This window comes from Dipodomys spectabilis, unplaced genomic scaffold, assembly GCF_019054845.1.
Source record: "Dipodomys spectabilis isolate Male_0828 unplaced genomic scaffold, ASM1905484v1 ptg000541l, whole genome shotgun sequence".
NCBI classification, from domain to species: Eukaryota; Metazoa; Chordata; class Mammalia; order Rodentia; family Heteromyidae; genus Dipodomys; species Dipodomys spectabilis.
Genome location: NW_024871218.1, coordinates 49,011 through 65,867, shown reverse-complemented (window position 1 = coordinate 65,867; position 16,857 = coordinate 49,011). Strand labels below are relative to the sequence as shown.

General features: G+C 43.9%; 1 protein-coding gene across 1 annotated transcript; it reads left to right on the top strand.

The window, feature by feature from the left end:
• The first annotated feature begins 1,528 nt into the window (after positions 1-1,528).
• Positions 1,529-15,441, top strand: LOC122099851 (zinc finger protein 709-like). The gene is made up of 5 exons (XM_042670348.1): positions 1,529-1,551; positions 2,744-3,572; positions 10,716-10,842; positions 11,232-11,292; positions 12,458-15,441. Exons 1-5 carry the CDS (start codon positions 1,529-1,531, stop codon positions 14,625-14,627), a joined length of 3,210 nt encoding a protein of 1,069 aa, XP_042526282.1. The 3' UTR covers positions 14,628-15,441.
• Positions 15,442-16,857: the final 1,416 nt, after the last annotated feature.

The following is a 16,857-nucleotide window of genomic DNA, read 5'->3' as shown; positions in this document are numbered from 1 at the left end:
AGAGAAAGAATGTTTGACAGGACAGGGCAAGCAGGAGAGGCCAGGCATCCAGTAGTGCACTTGCCCTGGAGGGTCCAGCTTCCCAGCTTCATCCAGGAAGTACACACCCTCCTTCCCAGCCTTCTCACTGAGTGCCTTTCCCAATTGCAGCTTTAGCTGCAGTACTGAAAATGCTTCCTTCACCTTGACTGGTAGGCTCTGGGAGCAGGACACTAACCTCAGTGTGTTCAGCCCAGCCCATTGCAAGGTTGACTGCCAATCCTGCAGGAAGAAAAGCCTGCAGCCTTAGCTGCAAAATATTTGTGGGCGTGGCTGGGCACCCCTCTGGGAGGGCTCTGTGTTAAAGAGTGAGGGATACTATGATCTCCCACGGTGTGACCTTGTCAACCAGAAGTCAGTCTCCCCTTGTCACACAGGGCCATCCTTCCCCAGAACCATAGGCTCAGATGTGGCCCACACGTGGCTTAATAACAAGCTGAAATTTGCAATAATTTTTTATTTTAACTTGTGTTTTGCAAGTGGAGTGTTAGACAGTAAAACATGTGCTGATGACATGAAACCTCTATAATTCACAGTGCTGCTTCCTTGCTACCTCCCTGTCCCCTAGAATTCTAGATTCTGCCACAGGAAGGGTGGATTTTGGGTTGGCTTTGCTTTATGGGCACCCCGTTTCACTCCTGAAGGGGAGAAGTTTCTTATGATCTAAGGTATGTATCAGAGGAGGGGACTGAGCTAGGCCGTGGTGATTTCCTGGTCCCTGGGGTGTGGAAGGAAGTTCTCAGCTCCCCTGTGAGGGAGAATTAGCATGACAGAGATGACTGGAGGATTTCTCAGTTCTGGTGGCCAGTGCACATCCATTGTGTGGACTTTTGTATCTTCCTTCTTCACTGCATGCAGTGGATATTAGGAAGACTAGTTACTTTGATACAAATGTTTTGAGGTTTGGGAAAAAACGTAAGATTTTGTATTCTCTTGATAGCCTTACTCATGCCTCTAAAAAAACCCCCAGACTCCCTGTACCTACATTCATCATAAATGATATTCTTCTCCTGTTCATTTGCCCAGATGGAAGAAAGACTTCTAAGGAACTGTGAGAGGCCTCCCTTCCTAAAACATGCCAAAGACACTGTAATTTTTGCTAATTATGGCTTAATTTGGTCTTTGAGATTCAAGGTGGTGGTGACTGGAAGGGTCTCCGGTTAAAATATTTTTACCTTGAGCCGGGCATCATGGCTCACACCTATAATCCTAGCTTCTCAGTAGGCTGAGATCTGAGGCTTGTGATTCAAAGCCAACTTGGGCATGATAGTTTGTAAGATTCTTATCTCCAATAAACCACCAGAAAACTGGAAATGGTGTTGTTGCTCAAGTGGTAGAGCACTTGCCTTGAGGTGAAGAGCTCAGGGATAGCACCTAGAGTTCAAGCCCCATAACCAACAAAAAATAAAAAAAAATTTTAACCTTTTCTCCAGAAAGAGGCCCAGATGTGTGTTTCAGGGCCAGGCCAGGCAGAGCATGGATGAAGGACATGGACCTGGCTTGGGATAACAGGTATGGTGGGAACCGTGTCCCACACTGAGCCAGTTATTTTCCATGTTCGCCAAAAGTTGTTCTCCCAGGAGGGAAGGTTAGGATCTTTCTTCACCAGATGAATGGTATCACCATTTATGTCCTCCCACTTGTGGATAATTCTCCTTGTCTTTTTTTTTTTTTTTGGTTGGTCATGGGGCCTGGACGCTGTCCCTCAGCTCTTCTTCAGCTCAAGGCAAGTGTTCTACCACTTGAGCCACAGCGCCACTTCTGGCTTTTTCTGCTTATGTGGTGCTGAGGAATTGAACCCAGGGCCTCGTGCATGCAAGGCAAGCACTCTACCACTGAGCCACCTTCCCAGCCCCTCTCCATGCCTTTTATTTCATTCCTATCTTCATTCACTCTACTAAAATACTGCCTTTGGTATTTTACTACATTCTAACTATTATGCTAGATATAGGAAGGGAAAAAAACAACAATCAAGTACAATGAAGTTTCATTTCTCATAAAGCTTATATTCTAGTTCGGGGGAGAGAAATCTTCAGCCAGCCAAACATAACCCGCTAAGATATATATATGATATATTGTTACCATGTTGAAGAAGTTAGCTTCCCATTGTAGTACTTACTATAAAGCCATAGGATTTAAGAGTGATGTTGGGGAAATAATGTACACATCTGTAAATGGAATGTAATATAGAGTTCACAAGGAGAATCATGCAAACAAAGTGCCAAAATAAAAGAGGACCAAAGATAGCCTACTTAATTTTATAATTGGATGAGTACCTGGAAAAATGAACAAAGACATAATGGTGTACTTCAGACAATCAATTCTGTGTTAAATAAGCGAGTCTTTCATTTCTGTAATGAGATCAACACATTTTACCTTTTTACGTGCTAGTCCTAGGCTTGAACTCCGGGCTTGCAGAAGCTCCTTAGAGGTTCTCCTTAAGGTTGGAACTTGAGGCCGGGCTCCAGTTCCGCTTTCTCGGTGGTTAGCTGGAGACTGTGCTGCCCGGCTGCTTTCTCCCCCAATCCTCAGACTCAGCGCACTGAGAAGTTAGGGTTACAGATGTGAGTCCCTGGAGCCCAGACATTTTACTTGGCAACTTCTAGTAACGGCGGCTGCAGTCAGGAGCAGCTCTGGGAGTTGCGGGCGCTGCAGCCGCAGGCGGCAGAACAGAATTCATCTGCAGCGTTCTGTGTGCTTCCAGGGAAGCCATCGCGCGCAGAGGGGCCCCACGTTCCCACTCGCTCGATTCCCGAGAGCACCACGAGCAGCGGGCGCGCGGGGCTCCCACGGCCGCGCGCGGGGCTCCGTCCCGGTCCCCGGAACGCGGCGTCCCCGTGGACCACGCCGTCTCCCCGCGGCCGTCGGTGCTCCAAGGCCGCAGCGGGCGTTCCTCGCTCCCGCTGGGGGGTTCCGCCGTCAGGCCTGGGGTGCCGATGCCGAGGAAGGGTTTCCTGCTCGTTCGTAAACCACAGCGCTCTACCACTCGGGCCACCGCTCCCTGCGTTGTGCCGGTGTGCGTCTCACGGACTGCCCCGCCCGGCTGGCGGGGAGCCGCGACGCTCAGATCTCAGCCTCCAGCGCCGCTGGGATTGCGGGAGGGCGACCAGCGCCGGCGGGGATCAGGCTCCTCGTTCCCGGTCTTGAAAGGGTACGGCGGGCGGCCGTCCAATCGGGGACCGCGCGTCGGAGAGGCGGTGCGTCTGGGGAGGGCCGTCCAATCCGGGCCCGCGCGTCGGAGGCGCGGTGCGTCGGGAGGGACGGCCGTCCAATCAGGTCCCGCGCGTCGGAGGCGCGTTGCGTCAGGGGCAGGGCCGTCCAATCGGGGCCCGCGCATCGGAGGGGTGGCGCGTCGGGAGGGCCGTCCGACCAATCGGGGTCCGTGCGTCGGGAAGGACGGCGCGCTGCGCCTCGCCCTGGCTGCTGCTTACGTCCCGCTGTGCCGAGGGCCTTGCTCGGCCTCCCGTGGAACTCCTGCCCGCTGTCTGAGCCGCCGGGGCCAAGACCCGGGCGGCCCTGCAGTCCGGGAAATGGTGAGTGGGACCCTGCGTTGAGCCTGGCGGAACCGGCGGAGCCGGCCCGGGCCTCTCCGTCTCAGTACGCACAGCCTCAGGCTCCCCTCCCCCAGGCCGGCGGGCCTCCCGCACGCGCCGCCGGGGCGGGGCTGCCGTTTCCCCGCCGGCCCGGGGCGGCTCCGCGCCCCGCCTCCGCGTTCCCCACACTCGGTTAGGGAGCGCCAGAAGCTCGCGCCTGTCATCCTAGCTGCCCAGGAGGCTGAGATCTGAGGATCGCGGTTCAAAGCCAGCCCGGGCAGGAAAGGACTCTTACCTCCAATGAACCATCAGAAAACGGGAAGTGGCTCTGTGGCTCATGGGACAGCGCCCAGGCCTAGAGTTCAAGCCCCAGGACCGACCATAGGAAAAATAATAAATAAATAAATATCGAATTCTAAGGTCAGCTTTCTATTTTCGTTGGAAATTGTGTCTTGGTTCTATTTAGATTTATGTATGTAAGAATTTCTCGATATTCTTGGCTTTTGGTTTTTCATTTCATATGCATATGAGGGGCCTTTGTATATCAGTTTTATGCTACCAGTCTATTCTAATTTAAGAAAAGGGGGGAGGGCTGTGTGTAATTAAGTGGCAGACTACATGCTACTCATGTAAGAACCTAGTTGCAAATTTCAACACACAAAAGAAAAAAAACCGTGATGAGTCTAATGTATCCTATCACATCAATGTAACATATTCTATCAACAAGCTAAGTAACAAAATGTTATCAAAGAATTACAGAGAAATTAGATGGCAAGAGAGGGATGAGGTATTTAACATGAAAAATGCCCCTGGAAATGCTGATGGCAGTTTATTTTAAAAAATATACACATTCACATATGCACGCTTACACACACGCACACACACTCAATGTTATTGATCCATCCATCGGTGATAGGGCATCTGGGCTGTTTCCCTTCCCTGGTTATCTGCCTGCCATCCTTGGTAGTCCTGTATTCACTGGAGGCTACTGTTGCTGGTGTCCTGTTGGTTGCCCTTAGCACACCTAGCATAGTATCCACTCAACATTCCGTCTCGGCTCTTAGCACCTCTGAGAGTCCCTTGTCTTTGGGAACCCAGCCTTCTAGATGGCAATATTTACCATCTTAACTGCTTGGACTTGGGGCCAAAGGGGCACTGAGCTCTACTCTGAGCCCTGCTCCTTGTAAACTTTGTGATTTTTATTTTTTTTGGTCTGGGGCTTGAACTCTGGGCCTGGGCACTGTCCCTCAGCTCGAGGCTAGCGCTCTACCACTTGAGCCACAGCACCACTTCTTGCTTTTTCTACTTATGTGGTGCTGAGGAATTGAACCCAGGGTCTCATGCATGTGAGGCAAGCACTCTACCACTGACCTACCTTCCCAGCCCAGCTGCTGCGTGATCTTGAACAAACTCTTCCTTTTTTTTGGTTGGTCATGTGGCTTGAAATCTGTGCCTAGGCTCTGTCCCTGAGTTCTACAGCTCAAGGCTAGGCTCTACCTCTTTTTTTTTTTTTTTTTTGGTCGGTTGTGGGGTTTGAACTCTGGGCCTGGATACTGTCCCTCAGCTCTTCACCTCTAGGTTAGCACTCTACCACTTCAGCCACAGCAATACTTCTGACTTTTTCTTTTTTTTTTTGGGTCCAGTAGTGGGGCCTGAACTCTGGGCCTGAGCGCTGTCCCTCAGCTCTTCAGCTCAAGGCTAGTGCTCTACCACTTGAGCCACAGCGCCACTTCCGGCTTTTTTCTTTTTGCTTATGTGGTGCTGGGGAATCGAACCCAGGGCCTCAGGCATGCAAGGCAAGCGCTTTACCACTGAGCCACCTTCCCAGCCCCTACTTCTGACTTTTTCTTCTGGGTAGTTGATTGGAGATAAGAATCTCAGACTTTTCTGCCCAAGATGGCTTTGAGCTGTGATTCTCGGATCTCAGCCTACAGGTAACTACGATTATAGTAAGCATGAGTCACCAATGCTTGGCTCCATTTTTTGAAGTTTGGATGTAATTAGCACACCCAAAACAAATAAAACATCTGTCCTAATTTGTTGGGTCGAATTAAAAAATATATTTTGAAATGTAATTGCAACATTTATTTTTTATTTTTTTGTCGGTCATGGGGCTTGAACTCGGCCTGGACGCTGTCCCTCAGCTCTTCAGCTCAAGGAAAGCACTCTACTACTTGAGCCACAGTGCCACTTCTGGTGTTCTGAGTTTATTGGAGACAAGAGTCTTATGGACTTTTCCTGCCTAGGAGGCTGGCTTTGAACTGTGATCCTCAGATCTCAGCCTCCTGAGAAGCTTTGATTACAGGTGTGAGCCACCAGTGCCCTGTTCTTACTGCAGTTTTTTATTTTCATTTTTTGTCCTTTGTGGAGCTTGACCTCTGGGCCTGGGCGCTGTCTCTCAGCCCTTCAGCTTAAGGCTAGTGCTCTATCACTTTAGCCATGGTGCCACTTCTGGTTTCTTGGTGGTTTATTGGAGATAAGACTCTCACGGACTTTCCTGCCCAGTCTGGGTTTGAACTGTGATCCTCAGATCTCAGCCTCCTGAGTAGCTGGGATTACAGGCATGAGCCACTTGCGCCCAGCTTGTTAATTTTTTTTTTTTAAATTTTATTTTATTGTTAAGATGCTGTAAAGAGGGGTTACAGTTACATGAGTAAGGCAATGAGTACATTTCTTGTTGAGCATTGTTACCCCTTCCCTTGTTCTCCCACTATCCCTTCCCTTTCTTTCTTTCTTTCTTTTTTTTTTTTTGGTCTGGTCGTGGGGCCTGAACTCTGGGCCTGGGCGCTGTCCCTCAGCTCTTCAGCTCAAGCCGAGCACTCTACCACTTGAGCCACAGCACCACTTCCTGCTTTTTCTACTTATGTGGTGCTGAGGAATCAAACCCAGGCCTCATGCACATAAGGCAAGCAGTCTACCACTGAGCCACCTTCCCAGCCTGTCAGTTCTTTCTTAATGGAAGAATTTAGTGAGACCATATAGGCCTTTTCCATCATTTATAACTCACAGTTGTGTGTGCCAGTACTGGTCTAGAACTAAGGACCTTGGTGCTGTACTTTCTTCATTTAAGGGTGAAACTAATTTTTGAGTCACAGCTTCAGGCTATTTTGTCTGTTTTGGGACTTGAACTCAGGACCTGGGTGTGGTCCCCTTTGAGTCATAGCTCCACTTCTGGTTTTCTGGTGGTTAATTGGAGATAAAAGTCTTACAGACTTTCCTGCTCTGATGGCTTCAAACCACAAACGTTCTCTCTCAATTTCAGGGTTACATGAATCAGCCCCCGGCACATGCCTCATCTATTAATCATTGATTAGATTTGTTTACATATGTACAGGCTTGTTCATTCATACATATGTATATGAAAAATTTAACATTATTTTATATGTGCTTGTCTTGGGATGGAAAATACAGATGAGTAAAAATTAAAAAAAATTGTGACTTTTTTTTGGTCAGTTGTGGGGCTTGAACTCTGGGCCTAGACACTCTCCCTCAGCTCTTCAGCTCAAAGTGAGTGTGGAACCACTTGAGCCACAGCACCACTTCTGTTTTTTTTTTTTTTTTTTTTGTGGTGGTTAATTGGAGATAAGAATCTCACAGACTTTCCTGCCCACGCTGGCCTTGAACTGTGATCCTTAGATCTCAGCCTCTGGAGTAGCTAGGATGACAGGCGTTAGCCATCGGTGCCCATCACTGAAATGTGTACATTTCTTTCTTTCTTTTTTTTTTTGGTCCGGTCATGGGGCCTGAACTCTGGGCCTGTGCGCTGTCCCTCAGCTCTTCAGCTCAAGGCTAGGGCCCTGCCACTTGAGCCACAATGCCACTTCCAGGTTTTTCCTTTTTGCTTATGTGGTGCTGAGGAATCGAACCCAGGGCCTCATGCATGCAAGGCAAGCGCTCTACCACTGAGCCACCTTCCCAGCCCATGTGTACATTTCTTAAATGGAAAATTTTCCAGAAAAAGATATTCTCATATCATTTTGTACAATCTCAATATAAATTTTAAGACAATATTTTTGTTTCTTGTAAAACAGAACATGCTTTGTATTGAATGTTTTTTAATTAGTGCATTTTGTCTCCTACATGGCATTAATGTCTTTTGTGTAAAGATGACATGCCAGGTAAAAATGAAAGCTATCTCATATATAGAAAAAACAAAACATGAATTTTAAGAACTGGAGGAAGGGCTGGAATGTCGCTTAGTAGTAGAATGCTTGCCTTGCATGCCTGAAGATCTGAGTTTGATTCCTTAGTATGACATACACAGAAAAAAAATAAGCTGGAAGTGGTGCTGTGGGTCAAGTGGTAGAGTGCTAGCCTTGAGCAAAAGCAGATCAGTGACAGTGCCCAGGCCCTGAGTTCAAGCCCCAGGATTGTCAAGGGAAAAAAAAAAAAGCCGGGCGCCAATGGCTCATGCCTGTAATCCTAGCTACTCAGGAGGCTGCGATCTGAGGATCACGGTTCAAAGCCAGCCCCAGCAGGAAAGTCTGTGAGACTCTTATCTCCAATAAACCACTAGGAAACCGGAAGTGGCGCTGTGGCTCAAGCGGTAGAGAGCTTGCCTTGAGCTGAAGAGCTGAGGGACAGTGCTCAGGGATGGTAAGGGGAAACAAAGGAGGATGCAATAATGCTTGATAAGAAATGCACTCATTGCCTTGCCCATGTAATTGTAACCCTCTTTATGGTATTTTCACAATTAAAAAAAAATTTAAACTCCACTATTAAAAAAAAAAAAGTTGGTTCTAGATAAAACAGAAGTGAGAGTTGATGGAAGATGAGCCTTGCCTGGGCTGCAGGCCCCGGGTCATCTCACAAGTGACCCCCAGTGAACTCAGCCAGGACAGCACCTGAAACTGGCTTTCCACCAGTATCCCAGAGTCAAGCTGTCACTCTCCCAGTGGAAAAGAGTCACAGTTTCACAGAGAAATCGAGATGTGCAAGATCCGGAAGCACTAACCTGCCCAAAGTTCTACTATATTTTCAAATATGATTCCAGGCCAGGAGAGAAAATGCCAGGGATGTCAATATAGAGTCTGAATAAGTTGGGTTTAATCTAGTAAGTGCCTCAGCATTCTCAACTTCTGAGATGGTTGAAAATTCCCATTTTGGCATAATGAGAGCATGATCTTTTAAAAAAAAATTATGGTAAAGGTGATAAACGGGAGTTACATTTACATAAGGAAGGTAATGAGTACATTTCTTTTTAAACACTGTTACCCCCTCCCTCATTTTTTTTCTGCTTCCCATTCTACCCTCCCTCCTGTTATAAGGTTCATTTCCAACACAGGGTCTAATGAGTATCATTGTTGTATTAGTTCATCTTTTGTCCTGTGTCTGTGGTTCCCTAACCCTCCACTTATCAGCTGAGCTTATGTACAAGGTAAAAGGTACAGAAAATTAAAATAGAACAAAAAGAAATAACTGCATATAGGACATAATAAGAACCTCTTGTTTCCAAAAAAAAAAAATTTTTTTTTTGTTGCAGGTCCTGGAACTTGAGACCAGCATCTCATATTGTCCATAGTGCTCAAGGCTGACACTCTTTTTGTTGGTCAGGGTGCTTTGAACTTGGGGTCTAGGTGCTGTCCCTCAGCTCTTTAGCTAAAGGCAAGGGCTCTACCACTTGAGCCACAGCTCCACTTCCAGTTTTCTGGTGGTTAATTGGAGATAAGAGTCTCACAGACTTTGCTGCCTGGGCTGGCTTTGAACCACGATCCTCAGATCTCAGTCTCCTGAGTAGCTAGGATTACAAGTATGAGCCATCATTACCTGGCAAGGCTGATACTCTTAATGTGAGCGACAGTTCTACCTCCATCTTTTTGCTGCTTAATTGGAGATAAGGCTCTTGAAATTACTGCCTGAGCTGGCTTTGAACTGCGATCATCCTCAGTATTTTGGGTTATAGGCATGAGCCACTAGTGCCTGGCAAAATTTTTCCTTTTTTTTTTAATCTAAGAAAATTTGTAATTGTTATTATAAAGGTAACGTACAGAGTGGTTACAGTTACATAGTCAGGTAATAAGTATAATTTTTTTTTTTTTGGGTCAATCATGGGGCTTGACTCAGGACCTGGGTGCTGTCCCTGAACTCTTCAGCTCAAGGGTAGTACTCTATCACTTTGAGTCACAAGACCATTTCCTGTTTTCTGGTGGTTTATTAGAGATAAGAGTCTCTCAGACTTTCTGCCCAGGCTGGCTTTGAACCATGATCCTCAGATCTCTGCCTCTTGAGTTGTTAGGATGACAGGTGTGAGCCACTGGCACCCAGCAGTACATCTTTTTGCACAATGTCACTTCTTCCCTTGTTCTCTCAGGTTTTCCTTCTTGTCCTCTCCCACAAGGTATTTAGTTTATTTTTAACATAGTATCTAATTAGTACCACTGCTACATTTAAATTTGTTTTTAAATAAATAATTAATAAAATAATTGGACAAAGCAGCTTCATGTTATATTGACAATGTGCATACAATGTTCTTTGATCAAACTCCATCTAATTTTTCCTGTTTCCCTTCTATCCTCCGCTTTTTAGCCGTTTTTGCTGGGATTTATTATGCTATTTTTCATATGTATATAATGTACCTCCATTCCCCTCTCCATTCCCCCTCCTTGCTGGTTTTCCCCTCCAAGCAGGGCCACTTTTGTGGTTGTGTCATGTTACTTAGTGGTTACCACCATGCCACTGAGCAATATCCTAGCCCCAAGGTCAAACTTTTGGAGCTTGAGTTTATAAGGACAGTGTCATGACTGTTGCAATGATTTTTCTTATGCACCTCAGGTGGCAGGACTTGGTTATAACAAGTTCTAGTGATTCTCGCCATAAAGAATTTATGGTTAGTTCAGCACCACATGTTACTTATTTGCCCTATTAATGAGAGGAACATAAACTTTATATCCATAGTGAGGTAGTATCTGTGTATTAAAAGACAAGATTCATGAAAATTTTTAGGCAGTTTATATGTGTGTATCACATATATCTGCTGCATTTCTTTTCCTCAAAAGCTCAGTTCTAGTACTATAAGTATGTGGGAGTAACAGCTAATCAGTAAATATTTGGAGACCACAGAATCTTGAGACTAGTTTATGAATTATTGTACATTTATAGTACTGTAAGTTTACCTGTTCTGTATATGTATATGGGATGTTTTAGGAGTCTTTCAGCTTCAAGGATGTGTCTGTGAAATTTACCAAGGAGGAGTGGGCTTTGCTGAATCCTTCTCAGAAGACTTTCTACAGAGATGTAATGCTGGAAACTTTCAGCAACTTCAACTGTATAGGTAAGAATACCATCCTTTGGACGGGAATTGATGGCTCACTCCTGTAATCCTAGCTGATCAAGAAGCTGAGATGTGAGGATTGTGGTAAATAGCCAGCCTTTCAGGAAAGTTTGTGAGGCTTTATCTCCAGTTAACCACCACAAAAGCCAGAGATGGATGTGTGCCTTAAGTGGCCAAGCACCAGCCTGGAATGACAAAGCCCAGCAAGAGTGTTAGGGGCATGTGCACACACATACACAATATCTTCTCTTTTCTAAATAGACAACAGATTTGGAATGTAGATAGGGAAAAATTTGAATATTTCAGGCATGGTTACCATGTATATAACCTAGAAATTAGTATTACTTTTCTATAATTTATAATTGGTAATATTTTTTGGTTATATTTAGGACGCAGATGGACAGACCTGAACATGAATGATGAGCACAAAAATTCTCAGAGAAATATCAGGTAATTTACATGCATAAAAGAAGCAATGCTGGGGCTGGGAATGTGGTTGAGTGGAAAAGTGCTTGTCTAGCATCCATGAATCCATGAATCCCTGGGTTTGATTCCTCAGTTCCACATAAACAGGAAAAACCAGAAATAGTGCTGTGGCTCAAGTGGTAGAGCACTAGCCTTGAGCAAAAGAAGCTGGGGGGACAGCGCCCAGACCCAGAATTGAGGCCCCATGACTGGCAAAAAAATAAAATAAAAATAAAAAGAAGCAAAAGGCTGGGTGCTAGTGGCTTATACCTGTAATCCTAGCTACTCAGGAGGCTGAGATATTAGGATCATGGTTTGAAACCAGCCCAAGCAGGAAAGTCTTTCAGACTCTTATCTGCATCTTATCTTAATCACAGAGATGATTAAGACTCTTATCTTAATCACCCAAATTAGCCAGAATTAGGGATGTGGCTCAAGAAGTAGTACACTAGCCTTGAGTAGATAGAGCTCAGGAATGGTGGCCAGGTCCTGTGTTAAAGCCCCAGGACTGGCACTCCCATGAAAAAAAAAAAAAAGAAATGAGCACAACTTCTAATTATTAGAAAAAAATTATCAAAAAATATATTTCGATGTAACAAAGATATTAAATGTTTGGCACAACATTTCACTTGCAAACAGTAGTAAAAAAAGGAAACATGAATGTTGCTCTTGTGATAGTTCTGTGGAAGCCATGTTGCCAAGTAAGTGAAACATGTGCTTCAACTATTCCTACCTAGACAACAGAAAATATACATTTCACCTCATTTGTGGAGCAGTGTTATGTTTAAGACCTATGAGTAAATATTCATTAGTAAAGCACTTACTACTGATGTCTTGTCATTTTATAGAAGCTATTTGGCAGATAGAGTTTGGTTTGTGTGGCGATACTTTCACTTGGCTCCAAATCTTAATATAGGGAAGAAAAGTTCAATGGGACTAAAAGCATGTGAAAATACTGTAAAGATTTTCATGGGGCTGGGAATGTGGCTTAGTGGTAAAGTGCTTGCCTACTTGAAGCCCTGGGTTTGATTCCTCAGTGCTACATAAACCAGAAGTAGCACTGTGGTTCAAGTAATAAGAGTGCTAGCCTTGAGCAAAAGAAGCTCATGGACAATGCCCAATTTTTCACATATCATTCTTCCTTTAATAGGCATGTAATATCTCACTCTGGATACAAATATGAACATAAAGAATGCAGAGAGAAGCTATATAAATATAAAAAATGTGGAAAAACATGTATCTCTCACAAAAGTGTTCAGCAACACATGGCATCTCACAATATAAATGGACCTTATGAATGTAAGGTATGTTTGAAAATCTTTGATACTTCTAGTTCATTTCAAGTACATCAACAAACTCACCAAGCAAAATCTCTATATAAATGCCAGCAAAATGAGAAGTCCTTTGTTTGTTACAGTTCAGGTCAACTACATGAGAATAATCAGAGTGTAAAAAAGTCTTATGAATGCAAACAATGTGGAAAAACTTTCAAACAACTTGGGTACCTAAGGATACATGAAAAGACACATGCTGAAGAAAATCCCTATCAGTGTAAACAATGTGGTAAATTTCTCAGTTGTCCTAGCGCTCTTAAAGTTCATGAAGAAACTCACAGTGTAGGAAAACCCTATGCATGTAAGCAGTGTGGAAAAGCCTTCAGACAGGCCAGTTACTTTCGAGAACATGAGAGAACACACAGTGCCAAGAATCCTTATGAATGTAAACAATGTGGCAAAAGCCTGAGTTCTTCTAGTTATCTTCGAGTGCATGAAAGAATTCATACTGAAGAAAAACTCTATGCATGCAAACAATGTGGAAAAACTTTCAAACATCTTAGTTCTGTTCGAATGCATGAAAAAACACATAGTGAAGAAAACCCCTATGAATGTAAGCAATGTGGTAAAAGTCTCAGTTCTCCTAGTGCTCTTAAAGTTCATGAAGAAACTCACACTGAAGGAAAACCCTATGCATGTAAGCAGTGTGGAAAAGCCTTCAGACGTGCCAGGTACTTTCGAGAACATGAGAGAACACATAGTGCTAAGAATCCTTATGAATGTAAACAATGTGGCAAAAGCCTGAGTTCTTCTAGTTATCTTCGAGTGCATGAAAGAATTCATACTGGAGAAAAACTCTATGCATGCAAACAATGTGGAAAAACCTTCAAACAACTTAAATACATTCGAATACATGAGAAAACACATACGGAAGAAAACCCCTATGAATGTAAGCAATGTGGTAAAAGTCTCAGTTCTCCTAATGCTCTTAAAGTTCATGAAGAAACTCACAGTGTAGGAAAACCCTATGCATGTAAGCAGTGTGGAAAAGCCTTCAGACGTGCCAGTTACTTTCGAGAACATGAGAGAACACATAGTGCTAGGAATCCCTTTGAATGTAAACATTGTGGCAAAAGCCTGAGTTGTTCTAGTTATCTTCGAGTGCATGAAAGAATTCATACTGAAGAAAAACTCTATGCATGCAAACAATGTGGAAAAGTCTTCAAACAACGTAGTTCCATTCGAATGCATGAAAAAACACATAGTGAAGAAAACCCCTATGAATGTAAGCAATGTGGTAAAAGTCTCAGTTCTCTTAATGGTCTTAAAGTTCATGAAGAAACTCACAGTGTAGGAAAACCCTATGCATGTAAACAGTGTGGAAAAGCCTTCAGACATGCCAGGTACTTTCGAGAACATGAGAGAACACATAGTGCTAAGAATCCCTTTGAATGTAAACATTGTGGCAAAAGCCTGAGTTGTTCTAGTTATCTTCGAGTGCATGAAAGAATTCATACTGGAGAAAACCTCTATGCATGCAAACAATGTGGAAAAGCTTTCTTGTGTCACAGCAGCCTCCAAATACACGAAGGAGTTCATAGTGGAATGCAAGCCTATGAATGTAAATATTGTAGAAAAAGCTTCAGAAGTCTTCGTTACTTTCGAATACATGAAGGGATACATAGTGGAGAAAAATGCTATGAATGTAAGGAATGTGGTAAAAATTTCAGTTGTTCTGCTTCTCTTAAAGTGCATCGAACAATTCATACTGGAGAAAAGCCCCATGAATGCAAACAATGTGGTGAATCCTTCCAATATCTCCGCTGCCTTCGAGTACACGAACATGCTCATGCTAAAATATGTTCCTATCGATGTAAACGGTGTGGGAAGACCTACAAATACCTCAGCTGCCTTCGAGCTCATGAGAGAACTCATACTGAACGGAACCTGTGCAAATGCAAATATTGTGGTAAAACCCTGAGTTGTTCTAGCTACCTTAGAATACATGAAAGAACTCATACTGGAGAAATGTATAAATGTAAATAGTGTGATAGAGTTCTTAGTACTTTTCTGTCTCTTTGAGAACATGAAAGAATCCATACTGGAGAGAAACCCTACAAATATAAACGGTCTTGGAGGAGCTTCAGAAATTTCACCTCCCTTCAAGTCCATGAAAGCTCATAGTGGAGCCAAGCCCCATGAATGTAAACAGTGTGAAAAATTCTTCAGAGATCACAGATGCCTTGAGTACATGAGAGAACACATGGTAAGGAAGTCCTTATGAATGCAAACAGTGTGGTAAGGCTTTGAGTTCTAAATTTCCATAAACAAATACTGGAGAAAAACCCTATGAATGTGAATGTGGTAAGACGCTGAGGTGTTGGAGCACGTGTTTTCTCTCATGTTGAAGCTGGATCTAAAATATGTCAGTCAATGCTAAATTCTGTGTGACTCCAGTCATACAGTGAGACCAAAGGATAACACTTTTAGAAGAGCAACACAAAGTCACAATGCCTATTTGCCTCTGATCATAACAGTGAACTCCAGGAAATGGAAATGTTTTTTGTCCTTGTGCCTTTTTTGTTTTCTTTTTGTATTGTTTATCTGAACTTAGGAGGTGGTAAGGGTGTGCACAGAAATGGAGGCACAACGGGTGAACAAAATGTAGCAGTGGTACTCATTAGACACCTGTGAGCATCATACCACTTGACAGTGGGGATGGAAGAGGAAACAGGGAGAGCAAGGGAAAGGGTGACATTGTCCAAAAAAGGAATGTGCTCTACCTGACTTTTGTGACTGTAACCTCTCTGTACATCAACACTATAATAATGAAAATAAAAAAAAATTAAGTAGTAGGTACTGTGACAGTGGACATTGCAACTGAAATTGCTGTGGGTTATCTGGCTCCATAATCCATGGATGTACATAGTCTGTCCTAGTTGCTCAGGAGCCTTTCTTGTAGTTATTTACACATGCTGACATGAATGGTTAATTAATTGGCTGTGTCTCAGGAGGCTGAGCTCAGAGGATGGTGTTTTGAATCTAGTCTGTGCAGAAACTGAGACAGTCTCCTAAATAACTAGTAGTAAGCAGTGTTTGGGTGTCTCAAGTGGCATAGTGCCATCCAAGCATGGGTGCTGCTTCAAAACATAGCACCTCCAACAAAGATCCCTGATTTATCCTTCTTATGTGTTACACGCAAAAAGGCACAAGAAAAAAAGACAGATGGAAATGAGATAGCGCATCAAGACCCTTGTCTGAATCGCTTACTAAGTTGTAACTAACACTTTTGCATGGCCAAAGCCAATTTTTCCTTCCCTTGGCCAAGTATCTTTTTTTTTTAAAGGTATGTGTTTTTCTCCCCTTCTCTAATGATTGATAGTTATTTTTTTCCCCTTGGTTGTTGTGCTTCAACTCGGAATTGATGCTATCTCTAAACTTTTGCATACCAGGACGATGTACCACTTGAACTACAGCTCACCATTTAAGCTTTTTTGTTTTTGTTTTTTGTCCGTTGTAGGGCTTGAACCCTGGGCCTGAGCGCTGTCCTCAAGCTCTTCAGCTCAAGGCTAGTGCTCTACCATTTGAGCCACAGCGCCACTTCTGGTTTTCTGGTGGTTTATTGGAGATAAGAGTCTCATGGATTTTCCTACCCAGGCTGGGTTTGAACCTTGATCCTCGATCTCAGCCTCCCGAGTAGCTAGGATGACAGCCACTGGTGCCTGGTTGGCTTTTTTTTGTGGGTGAATTTGAGATAGTATTACAGGGTAGCTAAGGTCACAGGTGTCAGCCATCAGTGCCTAGCTGTTATGTCATTTTTAGTATTTGCATTTAGTATTTTAGTATTAGCTGAGGATGGACCTCATGGCCTTGCACTTGCTAGGACTTTGACTAAGCTGAATCCCCTACCTCTAGTCTTAGTTTTAATAATACTTCACTGTGCTTTTTATATTTCTGTAGGATATCCATGGCAGTAAGTCTGTTTGTCTTGCTGTATAACCATTAGCAGTGTTCCCTGGCAGACCTAAACGCCAAAGAATAAATGGGCCTCTGATGAGGATGTTTGCAGGTCATTTTGGACAAAGTAAGAAGGAAGCCTTGCTTTAAAAGTAACAGAACTGGGGGAGGGAAGGGACAGTAGCAGAAAAAGGAGGGAGTAACAATGCTTGACAAGAAATGTACTCATGAAGCTCTAAATCCTGTTTACATCATCTAAACAATAATTTATATTTTAAGAAAAGCACAGAACTGCAAGGAATCCAGGGAACAAAGGGGA